At 37.4% G+C, this 27632-nt stretch overlaps 4 protein-coding genes across 7 annotated transcripts in view; 1 reads left to right on the top strand and 3 right to left on the bottom strand.

The window, feature by feature from the left end:
* The window catches only part of LOC121411051 (lysophosphatidic acid phosphatase type 6-like), a 52802-nt gene extending 36828 nt beyond the window's left edge, over window positions 1-15974 (bottom strand). The window contains exons 1-6 of the mRNA XM_041603532.1: window positions 15589-15974; window positions 12172-12303; window positions 11242-11372; window positions 10314-10402; window positions 8799-9025; window positions 8163-8350 (exon numbers count right to left, since the gene is read on the bottom strand). Of these exons, the coding sequence (XP_041459466.1) occupies window positions 8163-8350; window positions 8799-9025; window positions 10314-10402; window positions 11242-11372; window positions 12172-12303; window positions 15589-15870 (1049 nt within the window). The 5' untranslated portion in view covers window positions 15871-15974. The remainder of the gene's footprint in view (window positions 1-8162; window positions 8351-8798; window positions 9026-10313; window positions 10403-11241; window positions 11373-12171; window positions 12304-15588) is intronic.
* On the bottom strand, window positions 807-5745 carry LOC121411050. Of its 2 annotated transcripts, none has more exons than XM_041603529.1 (2): window positions 2435-5745; window positions 807-1460 (listed from the first exon to the last, which is right to left on the bottom strand). In XM_041603529.1, the coding sequence occupies exon 1, from the start codon at window positions 5561-5563 to the stop codon at window positions 3713-3715; it is 1851 nt and encodes a 616-aa protein (XP_041459463.1). In that variant the 5' UTR covers window positions 5564-5745; the 3' UTR covers window positions 807-1460; window positions 2435-3712. The 2 variants fall into 2 exon arrangements, with proteins under 2 accessions (XP_041459463.1, XP_041459465.1); XM_041603531.1 differs by having other exon boundaries at window positions 807-1442.
* On the top strand, window positions 15732-22344 carry LOC121411052 (vacuolar protein sorting-associated protein 72 homolog). 2 transcript variants are annotated; one of them, XM_041603534.1, is made up of 7 exons: window positions 15732-15791; window positions 17681-17825; window positions 18545-18697; window positions 19225-19351; window positions 20597-20791; window positions 21284-21437; window positions 21831-22344. In XM_041603534.1, the coding sequence occupies exons 2-7, from the start codon at window positions 17709-17711 to the stop codon at window positions 22147-22149; spliced, it is 1065 nt and encodes a 354-aa protein (XP_041459468.1). In that variant the 5' UTR covers window positions 15732-15791; window positions 17681-17708; the 3' UTR covers window positions 22150-22344. The 2 variants fall into 2 exon arrangements, with proteins under 2 accessions (XP_041459468.1, XP_041459467.1); XM_041603533.1 differs by lacking the exon at window positions 15732-15791 and adding an exon at window positions 16036-16140.
* Window positions 22345-25290: 2946 nt separating this feature from the next.
* LOC121411049 (ATP-binding cassette sub-family C member 9-like) overlaps window positions 25291-27632 on the bottom strand; it is a 34320-nt gene continuing 31978 nt past the window's right edge. For both annotated transcript variants that reach the window (XM_041603527.1, XM_041603528.1), the window contains exon 32: window positions 25291-27536. In XM_041603527.1, coding sequence (XP_041459461.1) covers window positions 27399-27536 — 138 coding nt within the window. In that variant the 3' untranslated portion in view covers window positions 25291-27398. The remainder of the gene's footprint in view (window positions 27537-27632) is intronic.

The raw sequence follows: 27632 nt of genomic DNA, 5'->3' as shown, positions 1-27632 counted from the left end.
AATATTTTTCTACAATTACAATAAATAATATTGTAAATAAATATCATATTATAAATATATAACATTATTTTTTAAGGATCTAATACAACTTAAAGAGTTCTAATTATTCATATATTTAGAAGAAAACCCAAAATTGTCACTAAACTTTCATCAATTTCATTGTCCACATTTCTAATTAGGTGGTCTGTCTCTGACAGATCACCTCTTAATTTCGTCAGAATTTTCTTTATTTATTTATTTCTTTCTTTATTCTTGGCACAAATGATTGACGCCAACTTTTCTCCGAATTGGATGAATCAATTTGGCTGATTTTTCTGTCATATATAGAGTCTATCATAGAGACGGCATACTAAGCTTTTCAAGGTTATCTGGTCATGATGACGTCATCTACGCACCATTTTGTAAAACTCTTAATTTGATCATATCTTCATTATCAATTGTCAAAAAATAACAATATTTACATCACTTTAACTTCAGGTCAAGGGTCAACTGTCAATGTTATCAAAGGTCATGTAAAGGTCATGATGCGCGTACGCGTGCGTCAAAGCTAAAAAAATCCTCCAAATGGCCTATAAAAATTTTAGGGTACGTTTCAGGTCATTTTAAGCATTTCAAAAATTTGCGTGTTTCCGCGCATAACGCCTTAACGCAACATAGAAACACAATTTTTTTTATAATCATTGCATTGATTATGTTGTTCAGTAGTGAACACCATATCTACGAAGTAGCCATACTTACCTATTCCCTTAAATGCCATTTGATCACCACGCTCAAATACACCCGGCAAAAATTTCTCATATAAAAGGAGAAAAAGTCTGCAACGCAGACTAGAGCCCTGCACGACAAGGAGGGAAACCCCGCCCTATACTATAAGTACCTTGCGTGCGTGGCTCACTTCCTCTTTCTTAGGCAAACGAACCTCAGATACAGAAAGAGGGGAGGTGGGAGGGTAGCATAGGTAAGTATGGCTACTTCGTAGATATGGTGTTCACTACTGAACAACATAATCTACTTCAGATACGCCATACTTACCTATTCCCTTAAATGCCAGATTCCCACGGAAACAACTATGGGAGGTGGTCAGGCCAAAGGTCAAAGCCAAGAGGCCCTACAGATCAATTCTATTATACAAGATACTAATGACAAGCTTGTAAAGTTAAACTCATACCTTGGATTAGCGATGGGGACCGGACAGGGTGGCCCTCGCAAACTTGGATTCATCACCGAGGACATCCGAGAGGTAGCAGGATGTGAATGTATTAGCGTTGGACCAATATGCCGCTTTCATTATATCCTCCATGGGTACGCCCTTGAATAAGGCCCAGGAAGCAGCCAATCCTCTTGTGTCATGGGCTCTAATTTTCTGGTGAATGATGACTGGATCACCAGCAGATTTCACTGCCTCCACAATCCAACGAGAGATAGTATCCGGCGAGACAGCCCTGTGAGGGGGAATGAAACTAACAAAAAGTTGATCGGAATCACGAAATTGTTTAGTCTTATCAAGATACCATTTTAAAGGTAAATGCTAGTTTTGGTAACGATATCAAAATGAGTTCGTACAGAATCCAATGAAATGACCACCAAAGTGTCTGTTTGTATAAATAAAACGCATGTGCCAAAGAATTCTGGAAGAAATTGTGAAATTGCTGAGAAATCAGCAAATAAGCACAGGAATCGGGTAGGGCGTCGGGCCCGACGCCCTAAGCAATAATTATAAATTGTCCCACGTGCGCTTATCTGTGTTGGGGATCTTCGGTGTGAACATTTTTCAGCGTAAATTTCAAGATTTCACAAAGTTCAGTTAATGTAACTGTACCAGATCTAGATCCTCGGTGATATACTGACAATTAAGCCTTGTTTTACAGACTGTCTCATGAAATCAGTGTTTACTGCAACTACTGGAATTTCTCTTTAATGCTCTTACCGGGCACCAAAATCTATCCTCCCTAACTGAAGAAAAGGAACTTATGGATGGTAGAACAATTTCAAGAGGGAGAGAGGACTCCCGTTGGTTCTTAGCAAGAAAACGGCCATGAGGAATAAGTCTAATCTTGTTTTTCTCCCAACGAATATGCCCAGGAGCTGTGGTAAGAGCATGGATAGAGCTACGCCTCTGACCAGAAGCCGCTGCCAGAAGGAAAACAGTTTTTATGGTTAAATCCCGCAAAGATGCATTATGCATTGGCTCAAAAGGGGCTGACTGAGGGAGACTAACACCTGGGGAAGGCTCCAAGCAGGAGCAAGAAGCCTTCTACTGGGTCTGTTAAGAAAGAAGGACTTTAATAACCGTGACAGAAAAATAGACGAGGAAACAGATTCACCATTGTCAAAGCCTTCGTGTAGGACAGCTATGGCAGACCTGTAACCCCGAATAGTATTACATGTCAAATTCTTGTCATACAAAGATATAAAAAAAATTCAGCAATCTCACCTACAGATGCCCTGCATGGATTAGTCTTAGGCTGCCGACACCATCTCACATAGTGACTGAGTCTGGAGTCGTAGGTTGATCGTGTGGAAGACCGTAAACGTTCTGCTGAGAAATTGGCAGCCCGTTCAGAAAGTCCAGCCTTGATTGCTGCTGCCCTGTAATGGGCCACAGTGTGAGCCTCAGTTTGTTGGGCTTGGGGTAGTAGTGCTGGGTCCCTGGTAGTGTTGAGGCAAATAGATCTATCTGTGGGTTGCCGAAATGATTGAATATCTCCCTGGCCACAGCCTCGTGGAGCATCCATTCCGAGGGGAGATAGCGCCCCCTCGAAAAGAAGTCTGCTATGTGATATGTTACCACCGTCTGGTTGTCTGACTTTATCAGGACACACTTTTCCACTATCTCGGATGCAAAGTGTTGGAGGGCTAACTGCACCGCAATCATCTCCAAACTGTTTATGTGAAAATTCATCCTCAGTCTGCAAGGGGGAACTGTATTCACTAAGCTTGCTAAGAGTCCCAGAAAAATCTGCCAAGTCTTCGCAGTCGAGAGACGACTGGACAGGAGTTGCTCTGCGACTGCTCTCATTCTCTGAACCCGGTGGGGAAGGGGGGCTGCCACCTGACGCGGGATGTCTATAAATGCTCCAAGGAAATCCGGAGTCTGAGTTGGAGTCAATCTTGATTTTTCCCAGTTTATGAGAAGGCCTAAATTTGTCGTTAACGCGATTGTGACCTTCAAGTGTCTGAGAAGGGTTTGTTCTGAGGGGGCGAGGATCAACCAATCATCCAGATAACAAAAAATTTTTACCCCTCTTCTTCTTAGCTCTACAGCAATTACCCTGACGAGCCTTGTAAAGATGCGAGGAGCAGAGCGAAGGCCGAAAGGGAGGGCCTGGTACTGGTAAGTGTCCCCTCCTATTGCGAAACCTAGGAGATGCTGAGAGGACCTTGCTATTGGAACGTGAAGATACGCGTCCGATAAGTCTATAGATGCCGCCCACTCGTGGGGGCGAAGCAGGGGCAGGATCTTGGAGAGGCATTCCATCTTGAATGGCTTGTTTTCGATGAACCTGTTTAGTTTCTTTAGATTCAGGATCATCCTGAATTTTCCGGACCGTTTCCGAATTAGGAAGACATTTGACAAAACAATCTTTCGGCTGGAGGGCACCTTGGAAATTGCACGCTTTCTCTTGTTATGAGGCTCCAATTTTTTGCAAAGAAAATGAGCCTTCCTCCTATGGGGGCGTGTAAGTCTGGGGAAAACGGTCCGGCCAAGGAGTCACAAGTGTTTAGGGGGGTACTGAGAACCCCGGGACAATCTGCGTCGACCCCGAAAGGGTGTAGGGGTCCTTTGATTGGTCTGGGGGCTCCTATCCCTGACCTCGCGTTGTGGGGGGCCCTGCGGTTGCTGGTTACTCGGCCCAGAGGCCTGCTGACGTGAGGAGGAACGTTGGCCATAAGAATGTGAAGACAACCTGTACACTGTCTTATCAGCCGTGGAAGAGGCAGAGATGGAAGATTCTAAAACTTCCTGAAAACGACCACTGAAAAGGTCATCCCCCCAGGCTGGCAGTCTTTCGAGTAGTCGAGTAGCATTTTTTTCAATCTGAAGTAGGTCAATGACCTGTGAACGTCTTGCTCTCGTGCAAAGTATGGCCGTTCTCGACGCCTGTTCAAACTGGTATTCTGCAATCTTCATAACACACTCCCATATGTATCTGCGATCCTCTGGGGAGATACCTAGTCTCTCAGATTCCCGAAAGGCTGTCAAAAGATATGTGTGATAGGTTGCTAGGCGCATAGATGCCCTGGCTGCCTGGTCAATAGAGGTCAACTGACTCTCCATACGCTTAAATCTACGTGACCCGAGTGGATTCTGATTAGAGTAGCGCGATCTCTTAGCCTTAGCATCACCAACACAAAAGGCTGCATCTGGGACTGTGGGAGTCTTGAAAGCGTGCTTAAAGTCTCGTTCCCCAAAGCGAAAGTGCTTCTTAACCACTCTGTTGGTAGGACGTAAGTCCCTTCCCCTGTCATTAAGGTAATTCAGGCAGGATGAGAAGGGTTTGTCAAGCTTCACCGCAGCTGAGTTGACAGATTGTCTCCCAAGCTCCGAATCGAGACAGAAAATAGGCTTAGATTCCTCTGAGTCGGTAGTCTCTGCCTTAAGCTGGGGGCAGTATTTCGTAATCAAATCTGCAGCCGAAACAGGCTTGCTTTCTACGCTATCATGGCGAGAGCTGGGGCTGGAAGCAAAAATAGCTGAAGAAAAACCCTCACTAATCACTGAAACCCCCTCCTTCTCATAACGACCGCTAGCAATGCTCTGTCTCTCTGATCCTGAAGTGGAAAGTTGAGACAGCAAAGAGTCTGCCCATTTTCGCTTGCGGGATGCTATGGGCCGATGGTAGCCATATTCAGAGTTTGAATCATCCTCATTTATATCAATAGAGGGAGCATGACAGGTACTCGGGCTTCTCCCCCGAGTACGGCTTTCAATGTCCCGTTGTCCTGGCCGTGGCCGCTTCGCTGGTACTCTGTCACGCCTCAGCGGCCCGTCCGGCGTCGGGGCGCCTGGGCTGTCGGGCCGAGTTTTGGTCTGCGCCGCTGATCTGGTAGGGGCGCTGGTGTCGCCTGCAATCGGCTGATTCGACAAGTTAATACATTTTTGCGCCGCCTGGAACATCTTCATGAACCATGCCGCCGAGGCAATGTCCGTGTCGTCAGGGGGATGAAAACCCGTTTTTACGTCCTTCCCTGATTCCCCCATCTTCGCTTTCTTGGTGACGGGAATCGTCTCGAATTTATCCGAGTCGTCCAAAGAAAACTCGGCCCCCTTAACCTTCGGTATCTTTCCCAGTAAGGTGACGGACGTCCCGAGGGTTAATTCGTCCGGAGTAGGGGTTTTAGCTGTCTTCCCCTTGGGTTTGGCCTGGGAGGGGGTCTTGACTTTTCCTTTGAGGGGGATTTTGAACCCTGTACCTCGTTTAGACCTGGCTATATTGGGGGTTTTCTTTCCTCCATCATCTTTCATAGCTCCATCCTCTTTCGTATTGTTCTGGGAAGTGTTATTACTGGCTTGATTGGGGCCCTGACGGGGAGAGTCTTTCGATCCAGTTGTTTGGCTCATTATGGTGGATAATATAGACGTGGGGCCTGAAACGTACCTCCGTCTGGTTATGGCTGTGGGATCAGATGAGGCGTGGGTACCGAGACCTCTGCCTACTTCTGTGATGAGACGTGGGTTCTGAGACCTCTGTCTACTTTTGTAATGAGACGTGGGTTCTGAGACCTCTGTCTACTTTTTGTCATGAGACGTGGGTTCTGAGACCTCTGTCTACTTTTTGTCCCGAGACGTGGGTTCTGAGACCTCTGTCTACTTTTGGGAAAAGTCTTTTACTGTTTGGGTGTATAGAAACTCCCGGTGGGGTCACTCAGCCGCAGAGGGGGACACGTATGACCGTTACCACAAATGCAAGTGACCCCCTATTGCAGTCAATTTCAAGGACATTTTGTGAAATTTACCCCCCTATTTTCACGCAAAACAAGGACAAAATTGCGGTAAAATGGTACCTTGAAACACCCCTAATTATAAGATTGTAAGGACACTTTTGCCCATTTCGCAAATTTACCCCTATTTACCGTATTTCAAGGACAGGGCATTTAACACCCTTTCCTCATTAGAGGAAATTGCAACACAGGCGTCAGAGTGCTCAGTCCTTAAAGATGACCAAGAGCCAAGTCATACTGATACAATAATCCAAAAGAACTTTATTTTTCTTGAAAAATAAGAAAAGTAACGGTAGAATTCTTTGTAAAAATAAATGTAGAGTTGTCCATATAAAGATACAGAGCATGATGCGCGCGCCCTCTGCGGCTGGTGACTCGGCGACGGATTTTACTCCCCTTTTTCCTGACCCCTATTTCCATCAGATCGAGGACAGTGAGCACCCCTATTTTCACTACTTCGAGGAGTGTTCTGTCCGCGGACGTTCCTTGAAATTGACCCCTTTTCCCGCGATTTTGGTAACGGTCATGCGGTCCCCAAGACTATTGAGTGACCCAACCGGGTAGAAACTCTAACTGAGCGTAAGCGCCACACAACCGTTAGGTTCGGGCGCCGGCAAAAGAAAGAGGAAGTGAGCCACGCACGCAAGGTACTTATAGTATAGGGCGGGGTTTCCCTCCTTGTCGTGCAGGGCTCTAGTCTGCGTTGCAGACTTTTTCTCCTTTTATAGGAGAAATTTTTGCCGGGTGTATTCGAGCGTGGCGATCGAATGGCATTTAAGGGAATAGGTAAGTATGGCGTATCTGAAGTAGATAATAAAATTCTGAGCACCGTTAAAGTTTGCAGCATGTGTGTGCGCAAGCTCTCACTATAGGCCATATATGGGAAAAACATGCCTATCGCAAATTCACTGTAGCTCTTTAACTAGTCCGTTGACCCCCAATTTTTTGTTTTCATATATCGATAGAGTATGAGTGGTAAATTTGATTTCATGTCACCATTGTCCCTCAATTTGATCATGACATCATAAAAATGGCATCAGAAGTCAAAATATCCATTTTTCCTTGTTATGATGTCATAATAATTATGCAAATTAGGATTTAACTCTGTGAATATTGGTCAATTTTCGATAAGCTGTAGCTTAGGTCTTCCTCTTTCTGAGTTATTGCCTTTATTTTTCATTTTGATAAACGAATCATCCTGAAAAATTGCAAATAATAAAGGCATGTCATTTTTCCTCATTTTGCGTGTAATCTCTATTGGACATGACTTTTTCTCAAAACTAGATTCGACATTCCTCTATTTCGTGAGCCATATCTCCATTTTTTCTTGTCAGTTTTCCCTGAGCTTTTAGTATGTTGTAGCAGAGATTCTAAGCTTTCACAACTGTTCCCTCCATTTTTTGATCAGATGCCGGGATCATGCCCGTTTATCACTTGCAAAATTGGAATTGTAATTCTCAAAATTGCTTACGTGTAATCTCTATGGGGAATATCGTGGCTCAATGGATAGCGCACTTGACTTGCGTTCTCGGGGGCGCAGGTTCGAGTCCTGGGGTAAACAAGATGATTTTTTTTTCCATTTTTTTTTCTTTTTACCACCTCTTACATGATCCTTTATTCTTTATCCTTTTTTAAAAGTTAAAATTTAGAAAGATAAAACAGATTATACTTGCTTTTTTTTCATATCACATGTATTGTCATAAATTGAATAGACCTTTTTTCACAGTGCTTTATCATCTCCCATCTTTCACAAGTATTCTATCAATAATGAACATTCAGTTGTCATCATGATGATCATATTGATCTGCATGAACATGGTGATAATGATCATGATGGCGAGAATAAGGACAGACCACCTAATTCGTCCGCATGACGAATTAAAATCTAGTATGTTATAGATATTGTTTGGACTGGGGGGGTCACGAAATCATTTCATGTTGCCTACTGGATTTGTATACAAACAAATTGGGAGCTATGTCATACACCATTCAAATATGTATAACTTAAAAATATACAACATAAACATAATGTATACTATTATAGGATGAATGTCCAGTAAACAAACTGTCAGATACTGCTTAACTTGTATTATAACATAAGTGTTTGGTTCATGAGATTGAACAGTTTTTGGAGGTACTATTTTCAACATGATAGGCGGAGCAAAATTGCAGTCTGTCGCTACTTGGTGACAAAAGTCACAAGGAGGTTGTGGTACTCACATCTCCTTCTTGTTGGCAGCGTCTATTGTTTCAGTGATGTAATGCATTGTGGGACCAGCTGAGAATCTGATGAGATTCCTCTCAGATGGATTGCCGCCTTCAATCACAAACTTCATCAGAATGGTGGCATTTTTCTCAATCACATCAACAACATTCATAACAAAGTCAGGCACTTCCTTGCAATGTTCCTATTTAAAAGCAACAGGAAAAAGAGGGTAAGAAACTTCCTGTATACACAAGGCAAAGATTTTGGTAGGGAAATTTGCTGAAATTGAATCTCTTAAAAAAGACAATAGACTTAAAAGATGAAAAATGACATTCCTTGCATAATATGGTTTGAAAAAACTGTTTAGTTTTTGGTATTTGTACAGTACACTAAAAAGTTTTGTACTGAATACTAATCATTTTAAATTTCTTTGACTCAATTACATTCAATCTTATCCCTAAACCTTATCAATATATCTATGTTTATAGGGTATTAAGCCTTCTTCATATCCCATTCCTCCCCTTAATATTCTACAGTACTACTGTACATCTACATTGTTGTTTAGAAAACATTTATAAGTGTTTCATATTTTTCTTCATCACATAGGAACTGTAAGTGTAAAACATAAAAAAATTATTTAAGCAACTTACTAATCTAGCAGTGACCTCATCCCTCAGATTGATGAAGTCTAATTTCTTTTTCTCCTCATCACTCAAATCAAGGATTGTGGCAAATTGATCGAATGTCTGACCCATTTCTGGAACCCAAAACATATCCGTGAAGACAGATTTGTAATGGTGGGACAGTTGACCACAACGCTGTCTGTTTGGGTACAAGATTTCTTCCATGCCTTCATCCACATAAAACGTCACTGGTACTGTTAGAAAAGGATAAAAGTAACATTAAATCTTGCACTCCCTTGAGCATTACGTGCTGCATGTAATGATTCAAGGCCTATGATTGATTAAACACGTAACTGATATTCATATGAGGTACTGTACTCATTAATTGGGAATAATACTGCCATATCACATCGGTAGAATGCAAAGTTGCAATACAAAAATATTTGGTTAAAAATGGATGCTCACACATTTTGTTCTTTATATTATGTATCATATGTATCATCTTGTTACTCATTTGAAATATGCTCTCTTGTCATTTCAGTTCAGTTTCAGTTTAGTTTATTTCATTTCCATTTTCTGATAATAAACATAACAAACATATATATACATATATGTATGAATGTATAAAACAGAATAAGTGTCATAAGAATACTTAATTAACAAATTCGTAGGAAATAGATGGAATATATACAATTCCTCTTGTTCCACATACATTTTGATTAGACAAATGACAAATTATAGATTACAGTTATAATTTGAAAATGAAAATGAGGGACTTATTAAAAAGCGAAGCTTGTAATTGTAAGTCCCTTAGGATGAATTTATAATAATCTTAATCGTATGTAATTAAAAGTAAAGTAAGACAATCTAGACCATATAAAGAATGGCAAAATAGGTTTGAATAACAAGGAAAGAAAAGGGGGGGGGCAGTAACTACATAAGTTAGGGGATAAGGGAATATTAAAAAACTGGTTCATTTGTTCTTGTATATTACTTGGTTTAATTGTTCGTATCTTTGGTGGCAGCATTTCATAAGACTTCAATGTTCTTCCAAGCTGTCTCCACATTCTATTTTATTGTATAGATATATTAACCTAGTAATTATTTTTAATTCTAAATGAAATTAATTGAAATTAAATTGAAAGATTTGTAGAAATGAGTTTTGAATGAGACACTGGTCGTGAGTGCATACTTGCATGTCTTTCTTATGAAAATCATTAACTAGATTTAAGATATTTTACATCAAATGTACAATATGCTATATGTTAATTGCTATTACACCAGTAAAAGTCATAAAGCTCTACAGTGCTAAACATGATATTATCTCTATTTCTTCTTGAATCAAATTTTTGAAATATCATAATCTAATATTGATGGGTTATTGATGAAATGAGAGGGAAGCAAAAGACCGAATTATCTGTAACTTTAGTGTTTGCAAAGATCAAATCAAATTATCTTTCAATGTCTAATATCATCCTAAAATAATAAACAAGCATTCTAATTACTATTTTAGAATTTTCATGAATTAATGATCAATCTTACACTCTTTGGCTGAAATAGTATCACCATATAAACCACCAAGCAAACATCCAAGTGACTGCAATGTTCTATTTATATTGGTTGATCTGGTACTGTAGTAAAAATAAGAGAATTTTAAACCAAAGTTAAAACAATGTAAATGATACAATTCTCCTCACCACACATGGTGGAAAAGAAATAAAAACAAGAAAAGGTATATTAATGTCTTAATTTTGTGAAAAATATAATAATAACTTACTGAGTTATTTACCTCAGATGACCTTTGACCTTAAATTTATGCTATTTAGGTCATACAAGTTTCTTTAAATATGATAAAAATATCTAAATTATAATCATTTTTTATATAAATATTCATCAAAGTGCAATGACCTCTGACCTTGAACTAATAACCTGTCATTCTAGTTGTGTGATTGGCCATACTTGATAACCATTACATCTGTATTTTAGGACTTCTCTAAGATCTTGGCTGCTCATGATAATAAATTGGATGGTAGAAAATAATGTAATCTATAGGGTTGCATAGCTAAATTTCACTATTCATGCAGCATTAAATTCAAATTTGGCTGTCAATCACTGATTGATGCAACTGAACTGCTAATTTTCGTTCAGAGACTCCTTGGGCAATTCTTATAAAGTGTGTTTAAATTTGGTGTATTTCAATGGTTTTATTTGATATTTTGTATTTATTTTATTTCGTTTTTAACTCTTTGTTCTTACCTGTTTCTTAAATGGAAATGGTTGGATATACCATACTGATTACAGACAACATAAAATTAATTGACTTCAATCAGTAATATAATTATAATTAATTTTAGATTTGGGCTAGAAACAGAATTTGTACTTTGGAAAAAAAAAATCATACTCGATAAATAGGCGCTTCATTATTATATTTAACCCTCATGAAACTGGTTTGGTTCTACTAAACACTTACTATACCAGTTGTGGATTGAATTCCTTGGGTAGGAATCCAAGTTTCTCCATGTAATGTCTTCTCAATTCCTTTCCAAGATCATTGGCTTGTTTCATACCTTTGGCTGTAAGTTGACCTTTAAAAGATCCACCCTGAGTATTACAGACACAAGGAAAATATGGTTACATGTAAACCTGTTTGTTTGCTGGTTTCAATGAAATGCAGTGCAGTTTGTCCTTAGAACATCAATATTGTTTGAAAAATAATGTAACACTGTAATCTAAACGTATCATTTGGCAAAACACAAATCTATAAAATGTGTCTCCAGCTCATAAGAAATTCAAAATTTCCAAAAATCGAAAAGAATTTTGATAAAAATACTATGAATAGTTCTGGTTTGCTGGAACTGAATTTCCCTATATACATGTACATTAAAACTTTCATATACTAATTTCAAATCTGTAATCAACCAACCAGAACTATGGCAATAAGATTACACAGTGGGATCATTTCTGCATGCTTGAATCTATTTGCCTGTAGTGCTATAAAAGTACATTAAAAAATATGGTTGCACATATGTACACATTTAATTAAACAATTGTCTTTAGGCCCCCCCCCCCAAAAAAAAAAAAAGAATAATAATGAAATAAAGTAAAAATGTAGAGTCCAACCTGGTTGATTAAAATCTAATATGAAAGTTTTATTAAATTTTGTTCTGATGAAGCTGGTTAACTATGACACTTTGATTTGAATTTCTTTATTCTATTGGTCTGCCTAAATGTATGTGCAAAAATATTGCATCTCCTGCACACTGGTGACTGGCTTGACTAAAGCACAGGAAGCCTAGATTGCATTTGTTTGTAAAGTTATTTGAAACTTGAAATTTTGTAACCACATGATTAATGAAACTCATCCAAATGTGTGAATATAATGTACTTGTAACAAACATACCTTTAGTGGAGCCTTTCTGTAGTACTGCTCAATTTTCCATTCAGGCTGTGGCCTTCCATCTAAAGCCCTAACTTTGTAATCAATGCATAGATCAGCTTCTCCTTGGAATAAAGTATCTTTATCCCAAACGCTCTGAAATAATGATAAAAAAGAAATGTTTGATTAATAATCTTGCATTCTTCAAGTTCATTTGAAATGACACAGTATAATTCATTTAATTTCCCACTATTTCCATTCAATCTGCGAAGGCTAAAAATTGATTTAAGTTCACCAAACTCTTGAAATATAAAAAGTACACTGTTGACCAGTGAACAGATTAATTTATGTACACATACTGTATTAAGCTTAATACAGTGATTGTCAGGTTCGATCAATAAGTAACTATCTGAAAGTCCAATGTAGCATTTATTTTCTTTCAACATCTTTTATGCAAGCCTACTTGTAAATAGTGCTGCCTGTAATCCAAGCTGTGGGGAAGTTACAAACTGATGCAGAGGTTCGAGGTTCGAGCCCTGGTCATGTCTTTCGGATAGTGACGTTAAAGGTCGGTCCCAGACGTAAATAATCATATCTGATTGATACACGTCTGACAAAACTCAAATACACACACACACATGCTCTCTATCTTATTTGTTGTTGCATTTTCTTTTGCATAAGAATTCATGACATTAGGCTACTTCTCTGTTCAACAGAGATATTGTATTTTAAGTTAAATAAAATCAAATTAGAAAAGGCATAACAAACCACCTAAAGTGTGTTCACTGTGCAATCTCATTTATAATAAAAGAACACTATAAATATATTGATGGTGAGAATGATGATGAAAATGGTAGTGATGATTGAGTTCATTTAATGATGATACATGTAGCACTATCACTGGCCTAGATATATGATAAGACAAAAAAGGAATATGATTTCTGATGAACTATTGAGAACAGGTACATGTAAAATACAATTATAATAAAAAATAAATCGGTTTGACCCCATCCATCAAAGTAGCAACCTCATCCACCATAAACCTATATAAGTTTTGCTGGTATACAAACAAAGATTATTTCTGCTCAATACAAGCATGCATCAATTAGAGATACTGTAATCAAAGTCACAAACACCTTTGCTACATATACATGTAGTTTTGGGGATGTCAGTATATATGGGAATATATACTAGTAAAAATGACTTGCTTTGCAAAGTGATCAAAGAAAGAAATAATATTAAAAACAAGGCAATATTTTTTTTTCAAACCAAGGATTTATCAAGGACAGAACCCAAGTTGTTTTGTCTGTGGATGTCTGGATGAAAAAAAAAATTGAAACTACAGTAAAAAGTTACAATAAAATATCAGGCTTTGAGAAAGTATAGTGGAATTATTTATCTGAGGTTGGTCGGGTGCACCCGAGAGTTTAGCTAAATACCCAGTTTTCTGAAATAAGGATGTCAGAATATTGGTATAGCGAAAAATATATTGAGGTCTGACGTCACGAAACATTATACTATAGTAGTTGAAATATATTTGGTCACATGATGCTATTCGAACCAATTAATATACAGGATTCAATCTATGTAGGATATACAATATCAAATTTGCTTATAATTCATATCCCTATTTTGAAAAACCATATGAAATCATATCAAATGTGGCAGATCACCTCTCATACAGTTGGATGGGAGAATCTCTCCCAAATTAATCCAAGACCGCTACTGTAGAAATCACATAATGATGATCACATGAGAGTTCCTTTCATAGATTTTCCTTTCATTCTTTCTCTCCTACTTTCTTCCATCATCTTTTCTTTCCCACTACCAGCTCCTTCATTTGATTTTCTCTGTCCTTTCCTTTCTTTCATCTCTTTCCATTAAAGCAGAGATGCCAAGTTCAAAGACCAGCTATGCGTGAGATTTTCTGTGAATCTGAGTGAGATCACAGACATTGTGTACAATGTATATGGGGATAGGCCACGATAGTTGCGTGAGACAGAGATTTGAGGGGATGAACAAGAGTCCAAAATGCTTGAGTCTCACGCATTATGCGTGAGACTTGGTAGCTCTGGTAAAGAATCTTTTCTATCTTCCATTCTTTCTCTTTCTTCCTTTCATTTCTTCTTTCTTTCGTTTAAATTGTCTTTTCTTTCTTTCCTTCCTTGAAGGAAGTTCCTTCCTTTTCTTTCTTTCTTGATTCCTTCCTTTCTTACTATTATCTTTCTTTTTACTGTTCCTTTTCTGTGTTTATTTCATACTTCCCCCTTTCCTTCCTTCCTTTCCCCCCCCTCCCCTGCAACAAGCGCAAGTGCAAATTGTTGGCTGCTGGTCACTTGCAGCACTCAAGGGTTCAAATCGTCTCGTGTGTGAAGGATTCATATGCACCGGTGCACGCGAATCTTTCACACCCTTTTTACTAAAATAACTATGACTTTACATCGTAGCTAAGCATTATATTTGAGCTATGACACTTACCGAACCATATGGATCGTTTGTTGAATTCTCCTTGCTGTTTGTTTTAATAAAATAAGAGCATTTTTCGTGATCTTCACGTAGATGCCTCTTGATCAGCGTTGATATCAACTTTTGCCTAAAGAGGGCGCGCGATATTATTTCAAAGTCGGTAGGCACTTAAGAACCAAGTTTGAAAGGATACTCGTAAAATTATGTCACTCTCGCCGATGAATATTCATTAGATCGTGGTCGTGCGTATTCAATACACACTGAGTGCATGCATGCAGAGAGTTTTTATTGAACACGCACGTCCACGATCTAATGATTATTCATCGCGAGAGTGACGTAATTTTACGAGTGTCCTTTCAAACTTGGTTCTTAAGTGCCTACCGTACCTTTGTTTACGGTGTTGCAAGCTAGCTGCATTCTAGGCGATCAGCATTATTTTCTTGCTCGTTCAATCCACTTTCATCATCATCTTGTCAAAAGATGGCGTACTTTACCAATAAGTATATACATGAGATGCAACCTGTTGATTTTTGGTACAATTTCCTATTATGCGCTGACGACTTGAATTGAGAATGTTCGATACGAAAAATTGCTTTTCGATTGTTGTTTGCGTACTTTCCACCGCAGTATTAAGGACGGATCGAACGGAGTATCCTGGTTGAGACTTGGAGGTAAGCGATAAAAACACTTTTATAAATAATTTCCAATTCATTTAAAAAAAAGTTAAATCATAAAAACAAATTTCCATTAGTGGAGAAATACTGAAATGTTTGGCGTTTTTCATTCCCTCACATTCGTGTGATGAATGAAAACGTCAAAGTCCACTATGAAACCACATGCGTTGTGCGAGGTTAGTATTACTAACCTCGCATGTTGTGTGAGTGCACTGGCAGTTGCACTTTAATGCGAAGAGTGAAAATAAAATTCAACTCATTTACTTAGATTGCTGTGACATGGTCAATTTAAACATCTTACCTGCTCAGACTTTGGGATACATCCAGATCCTAGTGGCGTTCTAGCACCATGTCTAAACAAAATCTGCACAAACTTAAGCTCCAAATCATCACGTGTAACCAGCGGAATAGAGGCATCCTTGCAAGCCGAAGCTCTGGGGGTCTCTCCAGCTCCATTTCCGCTTGATGCTGAGACTGAGAAGGGCGAAAGAGACATCATAAATGGTATTACAGTCCCGACACTGCCCATCGTAGCTCCTAATATGGCAGCCCCGAGGTGTGGGGTTTTGTTGAAAAACGGCATTTCTTTATCTTTGTTGATTATTAGTTTGTTTGAAGAAAAAGTTAACGCAAATCCCAGTCAGTTCAACCTTGCTTGTTGGATGCACAAGTGTGTTATTTTTCGTAGTACGGTTCGTACGCATACGGTATATACGGTATGCGCATACGGTACCGTACCGGTACTACACCTTTGCCGTGCACTGATGCAATTACCGGTACGGTACATGTATCCTGCAGGAAAAAAATCTTTACACGAGTCGGCGTTTAGTTTCTTCATTTTTTCACTCTTCTGGTAACATTTTCACAAGTTTTTAGTGAATCAAAGTGTATATGACATTCGTTAACCATTTTTAAATCTGAAGTATGAGTTAGAGAGTTTGCGAAATTGAATATATTGCACACTTAACGTTTGAAGGTTGCAGCCCGGCGTCAGCCCGGTCGCCCGGTCAGGGGCCAGGCCCAGGGCGTACCGTAGGCCGCCGCGGACGTTGACGCGGTTCGGCGGGAAGTTTCTCCGCAGCCTGGCCTGGTCCGTGTCCGGCAGCAGCCGGCCATTTCGCACCGCGCCAGTTTGCCGAGCCTCAGCGGTTCACGTTTGAGTGAATTTGCTGGTGTTGAGAATGAGAGAGTGAGAAGAGCGACTGAACCAAGCTACATTCTAATTGTTACCTTATATCATGAAATTCTGTTCGCAATCTCGTTTGTGTCTTGGTATGAATCATTAATTGTCATTGACTTTTGCCTTGGCTTTTGCGACTTCTGGCTCTGCACACTTTTCAACTTCAATTAGATCTAGGCCTAACGTTACCTTGAGCGAAGTTTGTGCAGGCTCCACTCCACTTCACTACCGCTAGTCGCTACACTACGCTCCATCTACCGGAACTTCGAGACCGTGAACTCGATCTGATATTCGAGCGACAAAGGTGGGATTTTATGGGGGGAAAATATAAAATTGGTGATTTAGAGCCAAGGCAACATGAAGTTCCTCAATTCGCTGCTGATTTCAAAACATCGCATGTGCGAGGGTCTGAGCTCGAACCGACCCGGTACCTCGGGCATATTGCATCCGCATGCGATGCTTTGAAATATGCAGCGAATATATGTGTGAGGAACTTCATATTGGCTCTAAATCACCAATTTTGAGACTGATAGGGGCATGGAAAAGAAGTGAAAGTGTAAAGTAAGAATATTAGTTTTAATTGTTTTTAAGCTAAAGATCATGATGTTGCATGAATTTTATATTCCCCCCAATAAAATCCCACCTTTGTCACTCGGATTATCAGATCCAGTTCACAATCTCGAAGTTCGGGTAGGTGGAGCGTAGTATAGCGGTAGTGAAGTGGAGTGGAGCCTGCACGAACTTCGCTCGAGGTAATCTAATGTTAGCTTGCCTTTATTTAGAAAAGAATTACATGTACATGTAAGGCAGTCAAAGGTGAAATAATTGTATCAGATGGAGGTTGAAATGCCATGGGATTGGTTTTTATCACAATTAACTCTAAGTCTCTAAGGACATGTGCAGGTAAAGATGGCGTTTGCTTGAAAGTTGATGCTTGTTGAGAAGTTCAGATTTTTTTGGAACAATTTTTGAAATGAAATAGGTTCACAGACGATAACCAGCAGGGGCGGATCCAGGATTTTCCAAAAAGGGGCAAAAAGGGGAAAAATTTGACAGGCGAAAAAAAAAAAGGTTTTTAACTAACAATTAAGGGTATTTCGTCCCCCCCCCCCCCAAAAAAAAAAGGAACAAGCAATAAAAAAGGTCTTCACTTTCAACCAGCACTGGTATTATTTTTCTAATTTTATTTTTGTTCTCATATCTTATACCACAGTCCATTAGAGAATCACACTATTATAAACATGTCACTGGTCCAGACGAGAGAAAAGCGTGCCAATGCTGGCAGCAAGATGCACAGACTCCTTGCTGAAGAACAAGAGGATGAATTCTATAAAACAACTTACGGAGGTTTCCAGGAGGTGAGGATTACTTTAAAGTAAACAGTATAGTTAACTCATTTGAGACTATTAAAGCTTGCATTTTCAGGCTGGTAACTATGGAAATGTATGCTTTAGCATAATCAGTCTGCAAAATTTTAACTTTGCACGAGTCTACTCTCCGAAAGAATTCAAAGTTACATTACCGATAAAATGGTTAAAAACGGGTATTATTTGCTTATTCTATTAAGATGAATTCTTCTAAAGTGAACTTTCTATGTGGCATCAAGAGTTTGACTTACACTGACTTACATATATGCCAGTTCATGTGAAAACTAGACATTTATTGAATAAGATAATTTTATTGCAAAGAGTGTAGACCGACTACATACACATTTTTTCATAATATCTAGGCTAAATATTAATTTGTTCATTGATATGTGCTGCTATCAGACTCAAATGTAAATCCTACATGTACATATGGATTGGAATAAAAATTACTTTTACTTTTCCACCTAAAAAAGGAGGAAAAATCACCTCATTGTAAACTGATTCCTACATAAAATAATATAAAAAGATTCAGGACAGGATCATTATCGACTAATTACAAATATATAACTACAAATACACTGTACATTAGAGTTGCTAATTTCCCCTTAGTTCAAATGCAGATAGACCACTGTTTTAAAACATCTTGATGACCAATTTCTGAATAATACCCGATTGGTGTTGATATGTTCTGTTATATGTGATTACTCCAGGAATCCGGTGATGAGGAATATTCTAGTGAGGAGAGTGAAGCAGATTCATCATCTGATAGTGATATTGATGCCCCAGAGGATGATGAACCAATCAGTGATAGTGATGATGATGGACCAAAGAGAAAACGAAGAGTGGTTACCAAATCCTACAAGGTTAGACCCCTCTCTTATCCCTTGTCAAAGTTATAGTTTCACCACCTTTTCTCTATAAAACCTTACTTTAAAAAAAAATTCAATCGTTGTATACTGTTTTCTGATATTTTTTTCAAGGTATACAGATAGTAAAAATTGCTCTTGTGACCATCTGTACTGAAGGATCACACATTCAGTTTCCCTTATGTAATTTCCCCCATGTAAACATGTACTGATAATTGGATTTTAAAAATAACAAAGGTAAGGTACAGTATATTTGATTTATTTTTACATTAAAACACTTCTGTGCATGTCATCACTTAAAAAGAGGGAGTTAATGTCATGTACCTGCTTTTCTTTTTGTATTTTATGAAATGAAATTGCAATTCAGATTTTCTTCACCAAGAATGTAAAAGTATGAGATTGCTGAAATAATGGTAGGAAATGTCAGAAGTACTGTACAGTCCGCTATTGCAAAGCCCTCTCAAAATGTTTTCTTGTCGCAACTTCTCGAGTTTGACTTTACTATACATATCTTCCTATTCCAGGAGCCTGCCAAGAAGCCTGTCATGAAGAAATCTCCCACAAGTCACACCCCAAAGGAAAAGAAAGCGAAAATTACCACACCAAGCAGTAAGAAGAAGAAACATTACTCCAAGGAAGATTCCAGTTCAGGTACGTGCCATTTTAAAGTCTTTAGTCCAAATGAGATCTCTGAGGACAAGTCCACTCCAACCAAAAAATGATTTGAATAAAAACAGAAAAATCCAACAAACACAACACTGAAAATTTCATCAAAATCAGCTGTAAAATAAGAGGGTTATGACGTTTTTAAAGTTTAGCTTAATATCACAAAACAGTTATATGCACATCCTGGTCGGTATGCAAATGAGGAGACTGATGACATCATCCACTCACTATTTCTTTTGTATTTTATTATACGAAATATGAAATATTTTAATTTTCTCCTCATTGTCAAGTGAAACGATTAATTTCTCCCTGAACATGTGGAATTAGCATTGATTAATACTATATGGTTCGGTCAGGGTCCTTATAGTCAAATCTGTAAAAATGAAATGTTGAATAATTCAAATAATAAAAAACAAAAGAAATAGTGATGGACATCATCGACTGACTCATTTGGATTGCATTGAGTTGTGCATATCACTCTTTTGTGAAAAATAAGCGAAACTTTAAAATGTCATAACATTCTTATTTTACATCAAATTTTGATGAAATTTTCAGCGCTATGCTTGTTTGATTTTTCAACTTTTATTCAAATCAACATTTTTCTGGGATGGACTTGACCTTTAAAGCTTGAGACGGAATGTTTTGCCAACCTTGATGGGACTGGCTGAATGAACTTCCTCAGTAAGGTTTTAACTTTCAAATCTATGAATCCTTGAGTTGGGATGTTACTAAGCTGTAGATAAATGTTGCCCCTATGCTTTATGTAACTTCTTGAAACTCCATTTGGCTGACCAAAATTATTACCGGCTAGCCAGTACATTGACCTTGATAGGAATGGGGTAGCTGATACCAACCCAATGTGCACATATAGCATGCATGGCATAAAGTCATGATGGCATGGAGGGACATGTATTCAAGGATCTCCATTATATTATAAGATTTCATTTAGGGCATTAGTTAGGTGTTTGGTATAATTATTCAATGTTGATATAAATTGTGAACATGTTTGTAGCTTTATTTTGTTATTTATTTGAAGGAGCAAATTTTAAGTGTCATTCTTACATCCTATATTTTTCATGAGTCCCAAATATGTCGGATGAAATCAGTGGGCTCAATTCTTTTCAAGAACAACTATGGGAGATTTTTTTAAAATTAAGCCAGGAAGTATTTTGTAGTGTTAATGAGAAGTCCTCATAAAATAAAATATTGTTGAAATTCTTGTCTTTTCAGTTCGCAAGTCAAGCAGACGGTCAACCATCCAACGGGTGAATGAGTTTGAGCTTCGGATCAAAGAGCGCGAGACCAAAGCACAGATCATCAAACAACAGAAGACAAAGAAGAACGTTCCAGAGATGAGACGACTCACTCAAGAGGAGCTCCTTGCCGAGGCTAAGATCACAGAGAAGAAAAATCTTCACTCTTTATGTGAGTTCTGGATTATTTGTAGACCAAATCTCTAATCAGTGTTACAACTTTCAATTGATTGAAAAATAAAATTTTGTAGGGGGGGTTGGGGAGTCAGTTTGTGGATTAAAGACAAAGATAAAAAAATAAATAAGTGCACACATGTAGATATGTATAATTAAATAATACTAGTACATATGACTTAGAAATTACCGAATCCTTTCTGTAGATTGCCCAGGACACATAAAGATTTAGGAAATGAACAGAAAGCTTTGAAGAATGCATGGCTGTGAGTGTGACAAAATATTGTCGTCTTCATTCTGAAGATGACAAGAACACACTTGTCACAATGTTGAGTTTGGATGGTCCTTTTCAGAACCAGCAGTTGCCCAAGAAACAACATGGTTTACTGTGAAACCCACTACACATCTTCGCATTTGAAACCTTCAGAAGTTAATTTCTCTATAATATTTCATAATTTCAATACTTTCTATGTTTTTATCTCTTTTGTAGACCTATTCCAACAGCTAGAAGAACAGAAGAAAAAGACGAAAGTGTTCAAGAAAGGATTCACAGGGCCATTTATTCGCTTTCATTCCACTACAATGCCGGTTGAACCAAAGATCCAGGAAATAGATGTTAATGTTGACAAGTTGGAGCAAACAGGGTATGTAATTACACTGCTCTGCTCCCCAACAAAAAATAATTCTAGTTCATTTGTTTATATCGTAGAATTTGGACATTGGTAGTACAAATGTGCTCAAAAGTTAGTGAACCCATCACAAAATGTGCTCCTTCATGCTGAGTATCAAATTCAAACGACACTTCAATGTTTGGTGAGCCAAGAGAAACAAACTTTATTGAATGTAATATTCTATCACCTGACTTCACAATTAAATATCTAAAACATGGCAGAACTTGAACACTTTAAATATGTTCATTTTCTGGTGGGGTTCACTAACTTTTCAATGTTCTATAGAGAACAAAAATATTTAGTTTTACAATGTAAAAGCATTTTCTTAATTTTCAAACATCCCTATTTCATTTTCAATTTTATCAGGTTGACACATCCAGCAACAAGGGGAAAGACAAAATCAGCGGAAAAGTGCTGTAGGAACTTCATAACATACAGTGAACCGCAACTGTTTAAGGAGAGTTTTCCTCGTGGTCGAAAGAGGGCTCCCCCTAAACAGCTGTGCCCTATCACAAGGTATCCTGCCAGATATGTCGATCCAGTTACAGGTATTGCCTTTGCCACCAAGCAGGCATTCAAGATTATACGAGAGACTTACGCTACCGAGATAGAGGCTGCCATGTCTGGAGAGGTCAAACCCAGGAAATCAAAAGGTTCGTCCAGTTTGAAAGAAGAAGGATCATGAAAAGACATAAAGGTTTCATAAACAGAAACACAGAAACTGATGTGAGGCTATATAATATTAATGATAATATGCAACATTTAGCGCTTATTACAATGTTTCTAAGTGCTGCATACTATTACCCTGGCTACCCTATTCAGTTGTTCAAGCAGTCAAGGAATTTCTTCTTACCTGGTACCAAGTGGCATATTTAGAACACAACACCTTGCCAAAAGACACGAGTGCTGCGGTGGGTTTTGAACCCTTGACACCTTGTGGTTCAAAGTCCAGAGATGTATCCACTAAACCACAACACCTCTACCTGTATATTGAGGAATTTATCATTCAGACATTTTCTTACTGTCTATCTGTCTCGGGATTTTATGTGCCATGTTCTATTTGTATAGTCAATTTTGCACAGGTCATTCTTCTAGAAGTCAAATATATAGCAGAAATTGTAGTTAGTTTTCAGACCAGAATATTCAAAATGGTTGTTATTCACTTCAAAAGCCAATTTCTCAAGTCTAAAAGGTTGCTATGTTCCTATGAAACGTGGCAATAGACTTCAGAGAAGTTACTTGATGCCAAATTGAATTATCCAGTACAGAGGCTTCAAAATCATCCCAACCCTCATTAAGAGGTTACATTACTGGCGGATCCAGGGGGGGGGGCATGGACGGCTGAGAAGCAAAATTAAAATTTGTAATGTAAAAATGCCGTTGAAACAGAAGGGTGTCCCCCTCCCCCCTTTTGAAAGTGAAGACCTTTTTTTTGTGCTTGTTGTTTTTTTTTTATGGGATGAAATATCCTTCATTTATGGTTGAAAATCATGTTTGTTTTGGTTTTTTTTTTTGCTTGTCAAATTCTTCCTCAGAAAAATGTGCCCCCCCCCCCTTTGGAAAATCTGGGATCCGCCCCTGGGTGACATGTTCATGAAGTGAGATGTCGGTAATTTTCACTGGAAATTATTTCAAGCTGCTGAAACCTTGTATCTGATTAGCTGAGAGAAAAATCCTAAGTGTAAAAAACTGACAAGGCACTTCATGAAAGGTTATCCATGCGATAACATGGTTTTGTTTCTTATTGGACCAAGTGTTGGCTGCTTCCTACATAAAATAGAGTGACAATAAATTAACGCATTAGTGCCAATGGGAATATGATGTCCAACTCAAATTGACTACACTGTTGACCATATTATGGGAACTTGACTAGTGCAGGTATAAGTTATACTTGGCATTCAACTAGGAATAAAGTGCAACTCTAATTCAAACTTGACTCTTTTTGAAACAGACCCCAGATTTTCACTTCAAACCTTTCTCCATCCTGCAATGCGTTACAACTAAACAATGTTGTACACAATTGATGAATACTTTCTCACATGAGAATTGTGGTTTGTAATTTATTTATGACTTTTTTATTTGAAATTGCATAATTTCCATTAAATGAATGTTTATAAAAATTAGATGTTATGGATGTCATACTTGTATGTGTTTGTGCATTATGATCATCTGATTTAATATCAAAGGAAGGTGATGAATGTAAAATCATAAATATTTCACAACGCTTTGTTTAAAGGGGAATACAATCTTGGTAGTTGAGAAAATATTAAACCACCGAATGGGACAAATTTGAAAGAAATCATACAATGAATAAGAAATTTCAAATACTGAGATCATTAAGATAATGTATCTTAGCAACTTGTTGAGTAGATTGTGTCGAGAATATTACATAGAACACAGTTCCATCTTATGGATGCAATTTTGTGTGGATGATGTTGCATGAATGACAAACTTGTTGGAGTGTGTTTATATTCCCTCATGCACAAAGGCATTGTCACCTGTATTTATATTGTTCCCTGCATTGCAATCCTCAATGCTACCATCCTGGGTCTTGTTGCATAACAGTCATTTTAATGTTAAAGGTCAAGTCCTCCCCAGAAAAATGTTGATTTCAATCAATAGAGAAAAATTAAGCTAGCACAATGGTGAAAATTTCATCAAAATCGGATGTAAAATAAGTTATGACATTTTGAAATTTTGCTTATTTTTCACAAAATAGTGTATGCACAATTTACCCACATGCATATGAGAGAATCTATGATGTCTCACACTCACTATTTCTTTTGTTTTTATTGCTTGAATTATATAATATTTCAATTTTTACAGATATGGCAATTAGGAGCAACATGACTGAACCATAAAATGTTAAACAATGGTAATTCCACTTGTTCAGGGCAAAATAAATCTTTTTTTTCAAATGACAATGAGGAGAAAAGAATATTTCATATAATAAGATAAAAAAGAAATAGTGAGTGATGTCATCTGTTCCCCCATTTGCATACTGACCGGGATGTGCATAACTATTTTGTGAAATTAAGCCAAACTTTAAAATGTCATAACTTTCTTATTTTACATCCGAGTTTGATGAAATTTTCAGTGATGTGATTGTTGGATTTTTCTCTTTTTATTCGAATCAACTTTTTGTTTAGGTGGACTTGTCCTTTAACTTTGCCATCCGATGGAAACAATGCTCAACAGCCAATGAAAACCAAGGATTCCAGAGAAGTTACCATTGGATGGTAAAACTATAAAATACCTTGTCGCTCTTATGCAATGGGAGCACTAGAACAAAAAAAAACACAGTGAAATGGTTTGGTAGGTTGTACTTGGACTTCACACTCGTACACAGACAACGCAATATCAATTTTCTGACAAAGAATAGAATGTATTTTACTGCAAAATTGTACATATATATTTTCAAGAATATGAGCAACATCCACACATTTATGATAACAATCATGTAAATGGTTATTTGCACTGCAGGAAAAATTCTGAAAATAATGGTTATTTATTATAAATCAATAGTTATTTTTTTTTTGTTTTTACAAGATGTTTCTTAATTGCACAGTCTAAATAGAAGAGTTCAGTTATCCATAAAATCCTTGGGTGTATCATAAAGCTACTAAGCTATACTTGAAGATGTGAATATGACTGGTGACCACTTCTCGTGCCCAACGAGATACCGGAATTAAAAATTTCCCTGATTTTTTTTTTACCAAGGCTGAATTACCTATAACCTCAATGATTTTGGCAAATAATTAATTTTGCATTCAGATGCTTTTTAACAGTGTTTATTTACACCCACTGGATTTCAATTTTAGCTGAAAATAAAATTTGTGGATAATCAAATTTAGTACCCCAAAATCATGTTCCAGCCATGCATAAATCAGCATGCATTTTTTGAACATCGCCATGATAAAGACTTTTCCTGAAGCAATTGCGCTCAGCGGAACACAAATTTGTGCCTGTGCTGTCCCTTTGTGGGACTTGATTGGTAGAGTCATCTTTGCGCCCAAGAGATTGCATGGTCTGTGTCAATGGTCTGTGACATCAATGGTGGAATAGTGCACTGTTCCATCATTGACGTCACAAAATAATCAGTTTTCTTCAGTGGGCATTTCATTTTTAACATAATCGCAAAATAGTGAAAATTTGTTTGGTCACATGATGCTATTTAAGCCAATCGGCATCCAGGATTTAATTTATGTAGGATATAAATAGAATTATAATCATAATCATACTATGAAAAATAGATCTTTATGCATATTTACACAATCATGAAATTACAAATATATCAAGGTATATTCCATTACATATTCCACAAGCAACAATGAAGTGATTTTGAAATAATTTTATAATATGGCACAACTTGTACTCTTTCTGAAAGATAATTTGCATAAGTTCATCTAATTTAATAAATGTACTCTAATTAGCTCTACATGAGATATATACATACACAAATATACACGACATAGAAGCAGTTTTGAAAACTACATACAGTACACGCATACATTTCATGTCAACTTTGCATGAGCCAAGTTTTCTTACAGTGAAGCAATATTTTTGATCATGGACATATAACATGAACTTTGTGATTCTTAAGTTCATCCATGATCTCTTTCACCCTGTGCTTTCATTTTAATGAGTTCTTTTTTTTTCAACAAGTCAATTGCAAATGTAGAAAGAATTTTTTTCTTATGGATTGTCTTCTGTAAAAATATTCTTTGAATGTAGACACTGTATATGAAGAGAAAAGTTAGCACTCAATTACCAAATTGCAATGTCCAATCAAAACCATTGTTAGATGCACATTTTTCCTTGATATTTTCAATGAACCAATCAAAATAACTTGCATATTTTGTTATCCAACACACACCTTTGTTTTACTGGTCCCAGGTAGTTAATGCCTTGATCTTTCATGGAAAGTGGATTACAACTTGTTGATACCTATCTTTGTGAAAACACTTGGAAAATATGATACTGAAATAAAGCTACATATCTTTGGGACAAGCTAGTCCCGTCAGTGACACTACAAATATACAAAGCAATGTTTGAAATCTATTGGTACAAAGTTTCATGAATTAAAATTGAAGCCCCACCCCCCTCCCCCCAAAAAAATCTATTAGTCATAAAACTTGATTCCACTTTGAGTGATGGGAAACATCTGTTACAAAGAAATAAATTCATGTGAATTGAAAAAAGTAGAAACACTTGACATCATTTTCATTACATGAGATGTCATTAGCATTAGATCAATATAATCTAAAATTCCACAAATATGCCAAATAGATGCAGCATTAACATATAGATTCTTGCTTTAACCTACTTTCAAATCTTGTTCACATAAATATGTACTACTAACAAATATGTACTGAATATGTACTAAATACGTACTAAATACAAGAATGATGCCTTCAATTCTGCAGTAGACCTACGTTGACACTTGTCCTATTGTCACTTCTGTTATTATATATCTATTTCATGTGTTCAGAACACATGGTATTACTTTATAACCAAAATGGGTTATCACTAAAAAGAAACAATGCCCCACAATCGATCAATCCATCAAGTTCATAATTCAACATCAGATTCACCTATTACACATTACCCGCATTCTGAAGATTGTTTAACAATCCATGTAGAATGATATAATGGCAACAAAGTCACAAGAATGGTTAATCATGATGACAAAGATCTACGTTAAACAAGAGTGTTGCAAAAAAAATTTATCAATTGTAAGTCAATATTAGGTCCCTCAATCGTGTCTTTCAATAACTCAAAATTAGCAATTGAAAGCTGGTCTGCTTCATTGAAATTTTTAATGACACATTCATTACAATTATGTGATTGCCATTTGCAATCAATTACAATAACATGTCCAGCAATACATTTTTTTCCAACACCCCCTTTGAATGAAAGCTATATTGTTTGGGTTTATTTGCCACTTTGGACCAGGGAAGCAAAGATTCCATTTTCCTTGGCTAGTAATGCCTCTGGTGTTCCATACTCTTCAATCACACCGTCTGCTAGGACCAGGATCCTATCAGCATCCATAATGGTTGCAACACGATGCTATAGGAAGAAGGGAAGAGAGAAGGATTCAATTCAGTGTGTGTGTTAAAAACACAAGTTTTGGTTTTTATCACATTGAACACAATTTTAGTGACT

Source organism: Lytechinus variegatus, chromosome 3 (assembly GCF_018143015.1).
Source record: "Lytechinus variegatus isolate NC3 chromosome 3, Lvar_3.0, whole genome shotgun sequence".
In the NCBI taxonomy this organism is placed as follows: domain Eukaryota; kingdom Metazoa; phylum Echinodermata; class Echinoidea; order Temnopleuroida; family Toxopneustidae; genus Lytechinus; species Lytechinus variegatus.
Note: the sequence above shows the minus strand (reverse complement) of the source record. Positions and strands in the feature narration are given on the sequence as shown.

Excerpts from the sequence above, each read along its gene's own strand:
- LOC121411050 (XM_041603529.1), bottom strand. The coding sequence starts at position 5,563 with ATGAGCCAAACAACTGGATCGAAAGACTCTCCCCGTCAGGGCCCCAAT.
- LOC121411052 (XM_041603533.1), top strand. The coding sequence starts at position 16,052 with ATGCAATTACCGGTACGGTACATGTATCCTGCAGGAAAAAAATCTTTA. Across the intron at positions 16,141-17,680 it reads TTCATTTTTTCACTCTTCTG|TCCATTAGAGAATCACACTA; the intron begins GTAACATTTTCA and ends CTTATACCACAG. Across the intron at positions 19,352-20,596 it reads CAAGGAAGATTCCAGTTCAG|TTCGCAAGTCAAGCAGACGG; the intron begins GTACGTGCCATT and ends TTGTCTTTTCAG.